Source organism: Psittacula echo, assembly GCF_963264785.1.
Source record: "Psittacula echo genome assembly, chromosome: 4".
NCBI classification, from domain to species: Eukaryota; Metazoa; Chordata; class Aves; order Psittaciformes; family Psittacidae; genus Psittacula; species Psittacula echo.
In genome coordinates, this window is record NC_137738.1 from 89034527 (window position 1) to 89048272 (window position 13746).

At 33.5% G+C, this 13746-nt stretch overlaps 1 protein-coding gene across 1 annotated transcript in view; it reads right to left on the reverse strand.

Annotated features, from left to right (window-relative positions):
* Positions 1–1522: 1522 nt before the first annotated feature.
* PXDN (peroxidasin) overlaps positions 1523–13746 on the reverse strand; it is a gene marked incomplete at both ends in the record, with an annotated part of 88521 nt that continues 76297 nt past the window's right edge. Inside the window, 4 exons of the mRNA XM_080617054.1 lie at positions 1523–1645; positions 2287–2400; positions 3609–3741; positions 6180–6300. Of these exons, the coding sequence (XP_080473180.1) occupies positions 1523–1645; positions 2287–2400; positions 3609–3741; positions 6180–6300 (491 nt within the window). The remainder of the gene's footprint in view (positions 1646–2286; positions 2401–3608; positions 3742–6179; positions 6301–13746) is intronic.

Sequence of the window (13746 nt, forward strand, 5' to 3'; positions counted from 1 at the left end):
AGTCAATGAACTATATAACTAAACAAGAGCTCTGGTTCTAGTTAGGACTGACTTAGGACTTAAGGACAGAGCAAAAAATTCTAACATATTAAGTGTTCAGGGATAGAATCAATTCAGAATAAACACAAAATGAGGTATGATAGTTGTCCTTCACTGAATATAATATATAATTTGTGGTAAAAATTATGTAGTTCATATTCTAAATTGTATTCTAAATGTCACAACTTTGAAATGCTAGCGTAGACATATACTCCATAACTTTAAACATTATTGTTAGTGGGAAATAAAGTCCATTGGCAGACCCTTTTTAACATGAATGAGAAAAATATTGAGGTAAAAATATATATGCATTAGATGAAACTGTGAAAAAAGATTTAAAAAAAAAAAATCAAATACCTTGTTAGAAAAAGTAGTCAATCCACAATTAATCATGATGCTTAATTTTGATTGCTCTTTTTTTCAACAAACAGTGACACAATATAATCAGGAACATATATCTATTGACAGTATGCACAATGAATCAGTAGGACTCTTTGTATACAACATGGCATGTGACATCGTTTCACATATTCAAAACAGGGCCATACAAATGAGTGAGCTGATCTGAGATCATGAGAAGAATGCTTTAAAACTGTACTGGATGGTCATGACAATGTCATTTACAATGACTTAAAATAGATGAAACAACAACAACAACAACAAAAATAGTTGCCAAGCAATTAGATATGTTTTGGCAAAAAGGGTTATGTTCATTTAGATCAAATGCTACTCTGTTGTGTATGTTTTCCTAGAATGAGGAACACTGTCAATTACATCTGTAATACACATTCGGTTCCTTTCTGTACCTTCCAAATACATTTATTTCTATTTCCTTACTAATTCTAGCTTTTTTGTTTGAAAATATTGATTAATTTTGCTCCTTACATTAATAAAAGGATGTTGAAAGGTGTCAGGTAGGGTTTTTTTATTTTCTTGCTGTCTTGGACACAGAAACATTAGTGTGACTCAACAATTTCCATACACAGGTGTTTGCAAAAACTAACCTTCTATTGCATTACTTTGGGCACCGTGACCTCATGTTTTCCTTTTCCCTGCATTTGCTAAATAATAACAAAGAGCTAAACATCAGACTGGTACTGAAAAGGGATAGTAAACTTTTAATGTTGTTAACTAAATATAGGAAACAAAGTGTCCATTTTAAAGTAAGTCTTAAACCCAGTCATTTTGGGTATGTAAAACTACCTGACAGTGTTCTTTTAAAGTAGCACCAGTTTGTCTGACCTGAGAAGTTTAACACACAATTAACTTTGACCTGTTTGCTCATTTCCCTTTTGTTAATTTTTGCATTGTGATTACCTTCATGGGCAGAAAATGATACATTATGTTACACTGTTACAGCACCATTAGAATATTGTAAATCTTGATTTCTTGCTGTTGTTAAGGCTGTAGTTACCTGTTTTTGCCATCAGTAGGCATTGATATGATTTGAGGAGTATGCACCCTAAATTCTTAAAAAGCAGACTTATGGCTTCTTTTTATTAATATTTTGTTCTAAGCAGACTGCACAGCAATCTCCTTCAACCTTCACAGGCGCTTCACACTCCGTTGGTGGGCATGATTCTACAAAACAGGTTATCTGACCAGCCTGTGTGAGGAAAAGGTAACAAAACCAGAACATACTTAGCCACATGTTCCAAACAAAAGATACATTTTTCATATTAATGAAGAACAGGTTCTCATTCATCCTCTCTAAGACCTTAGCTAGTATGATCAACTTCACATAGTTTATTTTGGCATAAACTTACCATGAGTAGGCTCTCTGTGTTATACCACCTTTCATGGAGCAGTACACCACTTTAGCTAACATTCAGGCATAAAACTGGGATTCTGAATACTGATGAATTTCTGTTACTACCTTTCTTGGAAAGTTTTACCATGATAAGAGAAAATTAAAAACTAGCACTAAGTTAAATGAGTTTTTATTACTTTTCATGCATTTTAGCGGACTTCTTCAAGAAGCCTCTCACTTTGCAGTTAATTTTGCCAGTACAACTATACATAAATGAAAGTGAAAATATAACAAAAGCATATAAAGGCTGAACTGCAAACCAGTTTCAAGGGCAGGGATATCTGAAGATTATAATTTTTTTGCACCAAATAACTGAATATCCATAAAAACTAATTGGCAACTATTACTCAAATTAGTAAGCACAAAACTGGAACTGCTGTTTTAGAAGAAAAAAACTATTACAATTTCTACGTCAAAATGGATTTCCACATACTTACTTTGCATTCACACACAGTGCAAGGGTCTCTTTTCCAGGTTTCATTGCTGGAATATGATTTACCCTTTTCATCAGTGCAATCAGTTTTACTGAGGTGTGATTCAAGTTTTTTTATCTGAAAATATTTTTAAAAGTTAGCAACTGAATCAAAGAAAGCTTTTTATTTGTGCAAGGTATTCCGTCTTTTTTTTCTCACACTACATAACCTATGATAAATAGCTGTTGGGTTTTTCTTCCCCACACTTAGTTTTCATAATGCTAAAAGACTGGAATTGGGTAATACATATGGAAATAGCCTTTCAAAAGAAAACTAACAGAAGATACCTCTTTCCTACCATTGGAATATACAGCTAGAGCATACAAAGGGAAGCAAACTGCTAATGACATATGTAGAAAGACAAATCTAAACTTTCAAAAATGTCTAACTTAAAATGAGATTAAATAAAGGAAGAAAGAAACAAACAAAAACCACTCGACTTAATTATAAATGTTTGTTTGGATTTTTTACTATCTCTATTTTTTCCTTAATGATGAAAAAAAGTTATACAATTAGTTTAATTTGATGATTGTGTGCTTCCTGGAAATGGTAATTAGGAATACATAATTTTTAACAATCCCTGTGTTTTTTTCACATCCCAAAAGACAGAGAAACTGACTGGGTACAACAATTATTAAATAATACCATCAAAGATGCAATCAAGTCACTATGCAAATAAATATATGTTTCATATCTATAAATGACATGGAAGAGCTGCTCCGGAGGAACTTAGTTATGGTAGGCAAACATTGTGGCCTACTGCGGATTTGTCTGTCCTGTACTTATGGTACATATTTTTAAAAATTAATTCCGCTATGGCTGAGTTATTCTGAATAAAGGGCTTGTTTGTGCCACATTGTAAAGTGATCCAGATCTTAACTATGTTTACAACTTTAGTCCGGCAAATGAATTCTCATGAAGTCTACATTTTAATCATAGTTTTACACAGATTCTACGTATTTCAGATAGGAGGAAAATATTTTATATTAATTCTAGAGATAAATTTTTAGAAAAAGTCTGTTTCCATGTTTAGCATACAATGATTACACAAGGCTTCAGGTTCAAAAGTCAACAGAGTATAGTTGTGGAATATTTCAGTATGATTTCAAAATAACATAGAAATAAAGAATAACAACACACCATATTTTCTGTTGTGTTTTGTTTGAGATATTATGTGGTGGGTTTTGGCTGAAGAGGATGTCTAAATATTAAACACATAAGAGGAGTGGTGTTAGGAAAACATAAATTAAATCTACAACTAGTAAATATTCATTATAGTGCCTTACCTGGTTTCTGAGACTTGAAATAGTTTTTTGCATTTCCAAAACAAATTCTTTGAAGTCATTCACTGCGGGCATGTTTGTGTTTTCATTAGATGCTGATGTGGCATTACGAAAATATTTACTCTGTTTCACAGAACTGCAACAAACGAATGCGAAGTCAGGATATGCATTTAACTCATTTTTATTTGGCTAGATATTTTAGAACACTTAACAAAAATGTAAATGAAAAGCAACTAATACATGTTGGAACTGTATGAACCACAACAACCACAAGACCCACTGGTCTGAAAACAGGCTGAGGTCAGGCAAGCTGTGGATTATTGTTACTATCACTTGAAACAGGGAATTCCTTCTACTTAGAAGACATGCATTTCATACAGGGGGAGACACAAAGTTGTCATCATTGACACTCCAGAGCATCACCTTAAATTCACTGGGAAACCTCTTGAGTCTCCAAATATTAAAGCAGATAGAAGTGAAAGAATTAAAAAAATGTTACTTCCAAATATGAAATTCCCATTTTGCATTCAGATTCATAGTTTCTCCCTCTTTATGCTCATTAGAAAAATGTGTATTAAATATGGCAAAGGAAAAAAGTTATTTTTCATAAATAACTTAGAAGCATATGTGTGCATATTCCTGTGTCCCATTTTAACTGACATTTGACACCAATACTGGTTATCATACACAAAATTCAGTCTTTTGTCTGTAGCAGTTTCCAGCTGATATTTGGTAAGAGAGGTACAACACTAAATTGTGTTAATTAAATCTGTTAATAGGAAACAGTAGTTAGCAAAGGAACTGTCCATAACTAATAATATATTACTTGGCACCACTTAAGAAAACACGTAGTCAAAAACATGTCCAATACTAATTATTAAGTCACTTATAAAGATCCCTGAATCAATACAAGCATTCCTACTTTGTTAGCATGTCTTCTCCAGAGCTAATGGATATGGAAAGAATGAACTAGCAAAGAAATCTTCTATCCTATAATACAGCTCACGATTTATAATCTTTCTGGATAAATTAAAACAGTACTTGGCAGTTGTTCTAGCTAGTTTCCCTTAGTTTTTCATTTAAATTAAAGAAAAAGCACTCTAAAAAACATGACATGCCAAAATTCAAGTAAACCAGCTGCTGTTGTATAACAAAAAGTTTAACCTTCCCCACTTGCTCATGTTACTGAAAACGAGAAGTTGAGAGGGAGACGGAAAGGAAGCTTCTCACCATGAATGCAATTTAAGTATAGCACTGAGCATGAAAACTGATAAGAATGTTAAAGGACTGAGGTTACTTTAGCTTTATTTATGCTATAAACTATTGTAAATTTACTATTTTGTAGTCCTAATTAGTATTTGGACTCATAAATTTTTGAGCTTCATTTCTGAAACATAGTCAAATGACAAGTTAATGAAAACAAGCTGACTTTCCTATGTAAGCACTTATTTTTTTCTTATTTTTATTTAATTTAATCCTCTTATAGTTTTAAAATTATGGGACCAGCACCTTTAAAAAGTGCATTTCTATTTTGTAAATTTAAAAACTTCTAACAGTTCACTTGCAAACACAGACAAAACATCCTTCTTCAAGAGGTACTTCGAAGGAATCTTTCTTTTCTGATTGTCTATAAGTAAGTTATACTTAGCTGCTGTCTTCTCCTGTTCAAAATTATAAATGCCTAAAAGGCCCTTTTACTTCAGGACAGTTTCCTATCAATTAAGTGAAATATAATGATGGCATTTCTTCAGTGCTACAAAAACTGCATGAGCATTTGAAACTGATGAAATAAATTTACCCGTCTACATATCTAATTGCTTTCCTTGCAAAAGGGGGTAGACTCTGTCAGCCCATCGTAAGTCAAGCAGATAATTTTATTTGCTAAAAGAACACACGCTATATGGAAAGAGCTATAATTCAAAATACTCCCAAATTTGCTCATTTTGAAGCATCTTCACAAGAAATGTTTGCAGAACTCATTTCATTTCACTAATTCATAAGTTTTTGATTCCCTGGAAATTGCAGGAATCCTGTGTAGTTAATTTGTGACTGACATAGAGTATTTTGCGGATTAGTGAGTTATAAACAACATTTTCTGTAGGCCTACTGCTCTCCATATAGCTCTGAGTATTTTGGTACTAGAAGCAGTCCCTATCATTATAAAGTTTTGCGTTGGCATTACCAACACTTGATTTCCTCCTATTTCTACAGGAGGACCTAGCAGCTCCAAGAAATAAAGGAAATAATTTAGTTTGGTTACTGCAGCACACTAGGAATGTGGCATTCCAAATCCCCAAAATTATACTTCATTACTGAGTTTTTTCATGAAAAGCACTGGAAGAGCAAAAGCACTATACTGTGTTACTCACAAAGGGTCTTACAGAAATTTGAGCTTGAAAAAAAGTGGTTTGCTGTTAGCAGATATGTAGAAATGTAAAAATGAAATACATCAATCAAACCTGAGAAAGCAGACACAGGGAAAAAATGATATGTACTCACAAAGAAATCACTCAGTTTCCTTCCATTTTGAAAACAAATGTTTCATTCTTATTTAAAAAAAAATAAAAATCTCACCTTACTGTTTTGGACATTTTCATTTTCTTCAAGGGCTTGTCCTCTTGAAAGCTGTAATCAAGAGAACGTCTTCCCCGAAAGTGATATGAAAATGCATTAAACTGTCCTCTAGTTCTACAGTCTGAAATTAGACAAGAAATGACACATTTTAAACTACAGTATAATTCAGCAGTTATTATATTAATATGGTTTTACAGTGTCTTCTGAATTGGCTAAGGCAATTCATACATTCAGTCTGATCCCTCTGGAATCAGTTTGATAGCAGTTGAATACGTCTCATCAATACCACTTTTAAGCCAACTGGATGCAGAGAATTTGATTATTCACAGACCAGCTATTTGGTACGAAACAAAGAAATAAAGATTATTTTCACAAGTCTATCACTGCTACTTTAGCTATTATTTTTACTTCTGAAATTTCCACTCTTTTGTCTTTTAATTATTTTCTGCTTTTGCAATGGGTAGTTACATATGGAGGAAAACAAGGACAAAAATACCAGCCTGTTGCTTCCTCACTTATTCCAGGCATTATTATTTGTTGTTTTTGGCATCTGAAAGAGAATTCTTAATTAAATCCTGGAGAACATTTGCAGACACACTTTACCAGTTGACCAGCCCCATTTCCAAATTTGAGGACTTGTAGGTATTACCAGTCACTTAGACCCTAAGAGATTTTCCAATGCAGAGTAAAAACCTCAAGCCTGAGAAATCTTCTAAGATCCTAAGAGGATGTCTTCATAGGATGAGGCATGTCTTTCCTTCAATTCACTTTATTTAGCCTTCCAAACACAGTGAGTATTTGGAAGGAGTCCCATTTAAAAAAGAAAAGCAAAACACAGAAAAACTGGAACAGCACTTTGGAGAGGAGACAATGAAAAAACAGAAGTTTTCTCATTTCTGTTCACAGAAGCTTTAAAACAAAAAGTTATAAAGGGCCAAGCTGCAGCAGGAACCAACAGCATGTTCATTTGTCAGAAGCAAAGTGTCTGCTAAGAAACAGAAGGGAAAGCTGAAATACAGAATCCCATAGACATATCTCAGCAAAGTCTGGTATGAGCAGAAAGAGCCATGAAAGTAACTGAACAGGGGAAGAAGAAAATTTCCCTAATGTTTCTCTTAACTTGCACTAGAACAAATTTATTCAGAAAGTCAGTAACACTTTATAAAGTATTTTTCTGGAATTTAGCAGTAGCTAGATTGAAAACCTAACGTATTAGCACAAATTACTGCACAAGTTCCAAGTCAATATGAGCCTCAAAACACTGATGAACTGGGCAATTCAAGAAACAAATGTAAAGTTGCCCTGTGATCACACAAAATAAGTATGCTGGATTTTTTTTTTTACTGTATTTGACTTATATTTAAATTAGATTATTACAATTTCCCTGTTAGGAAAAACTTAGTTTGTCTATAGTTTAATATAAATAAAGACGAGGTGAGGGAAGACTGACAAAAAGTACTGACTGATTTTCAGTTCAAAATCAATATCTACAGATCATTGTTTATAATCATATAATAGAGTAGGGTTGGAAAGGACCTTAAGGTCATTTAGTTCCAATCCCCCTGGCACGGGCAGGGACACCTCACACTAAACCACGTCAGCCAAGGCTTTGTCCAACCTGGTCTTGAACACTGCCAGGGATGGAGCATAAATTTTTGAACACAATTTATCCCAAATTCTCTTTCCCTTTTCTTTCCTTGGAGCTTGTCCCATTCTTGAGTAAATTTATTACCTTCCTTCTATAATAACAGCACCACCAAAGAACTAGATGATATTTACTGCCAACATGTTGTTCAATCTTCTTGTGTGTTCTGCTGTTTCTCACACAATCTTCTTGCTGGCCACTCAGAAACTAAATTCTTTCAGACGGGAGCAGACTGCTGTGTCTGTAAGATGCTTGGCACAAAGACTTTTTTGATCACCCTTAGACACTTCTAAATTTAGTATGGTGAGAAAAGGGGTCACACTCTGAAGGGCCACTGGAGAAAGAACTAGTTTTAGTCAGAGGAATTTTTTTCCTTAAAGCACTCTGCTGCTTAAAGTGTTTCCTGAGTGCCACAGAAATATTAGTTTCTCTTGGAAGCAATTTGTGAAAGGTTTCTGCTATCCTCTTTTGTTTAATGACTGCTAAAGTCATCTTGCACAATACAGATTTTTTAATTACTTTTTTTTTTTCACAATAACACAATGGCTCATTGTTTTTTCATTCCTAGGTTAGTTTTTAGACACAAAGGTCTGAAATTCTGGGAAGGTTTTATCACCCTAGACTGGTAAAGATGAGAACCATATGTTCAGTGGCAGCTTCAAGTACACAGACCTGACATTTCTATAGTTTTCAAAACTCAAATACGTCAACTTGTCAAATGAACAACTCTTGTTCTTGCTTTCTGTTTCATGTGTGAGGAAGAGGATTGTCATACTGAGAGGTACATGGCAGAATGTTCCAGCTTTTAGAAAGCTTGAACTAAGAAATTTCTCTCTTTCTTCATTTTTAAATTACCTTGTAGCAGTAATAGTAGGTGACAAAAATGAGACTAACATTCTGCTTTTTTCAGCCTACTTAAAATTTCCCTGAATTAGCTCAACCCAGTCCAGTAATGCATTTTCTGCAGAAAAGCTGAATGTTTAAAAGCAATCTGAGAATTCTTTTTCCTTTATGACAATGTTTTCTTCCAGAAGCTAGGTATTGTTACACTGCAAGTGTCAAGGTTCCATTTGTATGTGGAAGCCACGTTTACATCTGCAGAAAATCCTGTTTTCCAGAATGTTTTAAAAATGGACCTTATAATATAAATCGGATAGAAAACCTCCTGACAATTAGAAGTATTGATCACTCTTTAATTTTGAATAACTTCTCACATTTCAGGTCAAGGAGAATGAATCCAACAGCAGATTACATCGAAACAACTTTAGAGACTAAGCTAATGTGAAGAAAAGCATATATAATGTAATCATTGCTTCTATTTGATAACACTTCATTCTCTGACATTTGTTGTAGTGAATTAAGTTGTTGCTACTGTAAGCATTTGCATGTATCTGAGAACTCCTAGTCATGCCAGTGGGAGCAGCAAAAGGGAGGAGAAAGACTGAATATCTGAAATGTCAGAAAATTTTTTAAGTAGATGTTTTCACAAAGCAGCTATTTAAAAATTACACAATATAGGAAAGACGCTTCACCCAAATGACGCCCTAACTCAAAATAGCTATCTTTGTTATTGCTGGACAGGCCACATCCTTACACGTTACAGTGCACCTCTTAATTTTTCCTGTTGAATAAGACTTTTAAATAAATGATGAATTAAATAGCAGCAAAAAATGTAGCATGTTGGTTTAAAATTCTAACAGCAATCTGCTCAGATTGGAACAGATGCATTTTGCATAAGCATTATTTAAACATCTGGACAAAAGTAATGCTATAGAAAGCAGAAGATAAAAGTGAAAACCCAGACTGTCATCTCCCAGCTGATGTACTGGGAAGTTCTAATAACAAGGATGTTCTCTGAAGTTGATCTTGAAGCTCATAGACTGATGCTATCAAAAACTAGAAGGCTCACACATGGTTGAGAAAGCAAATATCAAGATAATTTACATAACAGCAATATAAATTGTTACTATATGGCTAATGATAGCCTAAAGGCATTTAAAAACATATTGGGTCTTTGTGATCTAAATAGGCTTTGAATGGCCGGCAGGAATATAATGAACCACCATTAGGTTCTTGACATCAAACCAAAGCAAATTCGACCACCCCAGTAGTAAAGTTAAACAGAACTAGTTAGAAAATTATGCAGATCAAAACTACGCATCTTTCGTAATATAAATATCAAATATCAGTGAGGAAAAAAAATTTGAGAGTGAAAATCCATGCAAATTTGGAAACTTGTAAAGTAAGGATGCTAAGAACTGACCTGCCCATTAGACTGGGAAGGTATCAGTGTCTTTAGAAAGGCAGTAACAGTCCACAGGGAAGAAGGAAATATTCCGACTACTTAGTTTTGCAGAAATCACTGAAACGCTTCCCTATCCATGTTTCCTTTACAGTCAAAAGACACCAACACAGGAAGAGATTGCAGTCTGAATTGTCCTGCAGTGGAAGTTTGACAGGCTGGGATCTCGATTCTAGGGACCCGTTCAGGAGTTTGGGTTTAAATACGGTGAATGACAGCCTATTGTTTTCCTGTCACTTTTCACTGGGTATGGCAACTACTAATGTGAGACCTCTGGTAGCAATGACAAAGTAATGCCGTATATTAAGTCTCCTTATTTTCAGTTTATGAATTAGAACAATATTTTAATGATCATGGATACCTGAAAAAGATACAACAGTTTTGGTTTTGACGAAACATAACTAAAAATCCTGTTTCCCTTAAAAAAAATTGCAGTCATACAGAAATGCTGGACTGTATTAAATGTACTTCTATTCCAAGAAAAAAAAGGGTGTAATACTCAAAATTACAGACCATGGAACATTATTTTAGCACTCAGGCATAGTCTGTATTGTTATTAAGCTAATAGATATTGTCTTTAAATATAAATTTAAATGTAAAAATATACATTTGAATGTAGAAAGCAAAAAATAAATATGATATAACAGAAGCAAACCACAAGATCTGTGTAAAGAGAAAACATGTTCAGGCATAAATTGTATCATTTTGGCATTTTGAGGAGTTTCGTTAAAAAAATTCCATTATCACGAAAGATCTTGCAGTCCCATGCTGAGACTGCCATTAAGATTTGAAATTGTTGGTCTCCCACAGCATTTAGTGCTCAGCTCAGTGTTGTTTAGTATTTTCAGTGAAGATAAAAGGCCATAATAAGAAGCATGTAGCAAGATATAATACTAGAAGTAAAAGCCAATTTCTAAATTAGAATAAACCACAATTGTTAAACAAATAGTTGATGACTTTCTAGAAGCGATGCTTAAGTCAAATGGATTAATGTGGTCAAGGAGCACATAGGAGCACATACAGGAGCAATAGATGACATAATTGTTGGTCTGGTCTTAAACCGCGAGAGTTCATATATATAGATCTGTCGTATGGGAAGACCAGATCTAAATGCATTTTGAGAATGTGTCCTAAATCTCCTAATGAAATTCAGTAGAATTTAAATACTTCTAACCCTAATTCGTATAATGGCATTTTCCTGAGTTATACATGAAATAAAGACTACCTGAGACAAGAGATAAGTTGGTTGCTGAGAACCAGTTAAGAAAAATCATCTTCTTAAATCTTCCTAAAGTTTGTGTGTGTGAGGATGACTTGCATCTTGCCTGAATTACTTCCTCCTGGTTCATTGTTTGACATAAAATAAAAAGCTAAAGAAATTTTTCATTTCAATTAAAAAAAAAAAATCATGATGGAAAACATTTCAAGTTTACATATTTGGAGTAAAAATGTGTTCACATTTCAATCAATATGTCCTTGCACCTGATTTCAAGACTTTTTTACATAATTAATATCACTAAAATATTTGGTATAACTGTAACAGTATGTTTATGTTCGAAGGAAAAGAGATTTATTGTTTCTGTGTTTTGGAATCAGAACTAAGCTATAAAGTCAATAACAGCAATCACGGAAGCATACACTCAGTACTTAAAAAAACCCCAACAAACAAACAAACCCCCAAAAACCAAAAAAGGTGGTTCCCCCACCACCACTAGAAAACCTGAAAAAAAAAAAACAAAACCAAAAACAAACAACAAAAAACCAAAAAATTCGTTAAAAGTTTCTTGCTTGGCAAATCTGAAGCTTGGATGCTCTTTGCTCAAATAAAGAGCTGCTGTAAATCTGCAGTAATTCCTCCACCATCTCTGACAAGACAAAGAAAGGTAAAAAGCAAAAAGAAAAAATTGTGTAGTTCAGTGGACCCCCTTTTTCCCACCATAAACTAGCAATTCTGTTGTATGATTCTTTAACTGAATTCTAAAGGTAATCTGATAGTTATTATAAAAGGAATAATGCTCTACTTTATAAGAAATAAATACTAGATTTACTCAAGAAATCTAAGAAGCAGATTTTTGTAACTAAGAAGTTTTTTTGTTCTGCATATGGAAAACTATTTTGACTTGAACAAAACAGGAAGGATAACAAAAACAGATGTGTTTTTTAACCAAGCTAAAACAGCTGAACATACGGGTTGCTTACTAAACATACACAAAGCACAATGAACAGTATTCTGTATTCTAAACTTTAACTTAGGATAATTTTAATTATAATCAGAAGTATTCTAAATGTGGAGAATGATTTAGCTTTTCTTCCTTTAGATAATAAACAATAATAAATTCAAAGAAGCAAACCCCAGAACATATTTAACTTAAACTAAATGCTATTCCTGATTGTATGCTGTGTATGCCCACTATACCTCAGAATATGATGAGTTTCTAGTGTCGCAGAATTACCTTTTTTTAATTAATTGATTAAACCTGGATTTCCACAGAAAGCATCACACCCATTCACCCACACAAGAAAGCAATACAAGATATGAATACTTCATTTTTAATTCATTAACCTCCACACAGACTACAGCAGAGTTCAGAAGAAGGGGATATAGATGGCCTTTCTTTTCTTTAAAGAACACTAGTTATTTGCCCTTTCTTTTGCGTTTCAGTTGTCTAACTGTACTGCATCCAGTAGTAATCTCTGGTAGTAACATTCTTGAATGAAAATACAAGCTAGGTTGTTGAATGGCTGAATACTCTAAAGACTTTCCAAAGATAACATCTGCTCTAGATGGCTTAGTGATAACCTAATATTTAAAGAATCAACATATAATTTCTCAGAAGAGATTTAGAATTTTTCAAATTTATATAATTGGTGTATTTGTGAAACTGTCTGTCAAGCTTCGTGAACTTCAGCTAAAGTGAACTTATCTGACTGATAGAGTAAGATTTATTTGTTTATGGTAAAGTATTTGAAGAGAGAGAATTTATTTTCTCTCAATGCTTTTGGCATAGGTCAGTGTTGTTTTGATGAGATTCTGGAAGACTTTGCATTAAAATTGCAATGCATCAACCATATCTAGAGTTTTATAAGCTATTTTCATTCATTTGGAATGGCAAATGCAGTAAATACTATTTTAAAAAATCTGAATAACTTAAAAAAAATATATATATTAGAGACCTGAATAAAATTATGTCAGAGGGAAATTGTACAAGATTTCATATATTTCTCCTAGTCTCACACAGGTAACTGATGTTTTGAACCAAGTCTCCCAAGGAAGAATATTCTTAGAGAGTGGTTTATTATTTAAAGAATTGTTTACTGGACAAGACAATACAGCAGTCAGTTTAAAATTGAAATTGTGCAGTATCTTTGAACAGTAAATCTCTATCTAGTTTTTCCTTTCTTAATAATAAAGTTTCTTCTCATGATAAAGTCATGCTAGTTGGAGTTCTTCCTCACTAATTACTGAATCTGTACCAGGTTGAAAGGACAACCTCGATCAGTTTACCTTTTACCTACTGCCTTCAATTCTGAGCTGTATCACTAAAGGAGACCACACAATTATATTTTATCAGAAGTTAAAAGGACATTACTGGAAGAGTGTAACCTCTTAAAAATACAAC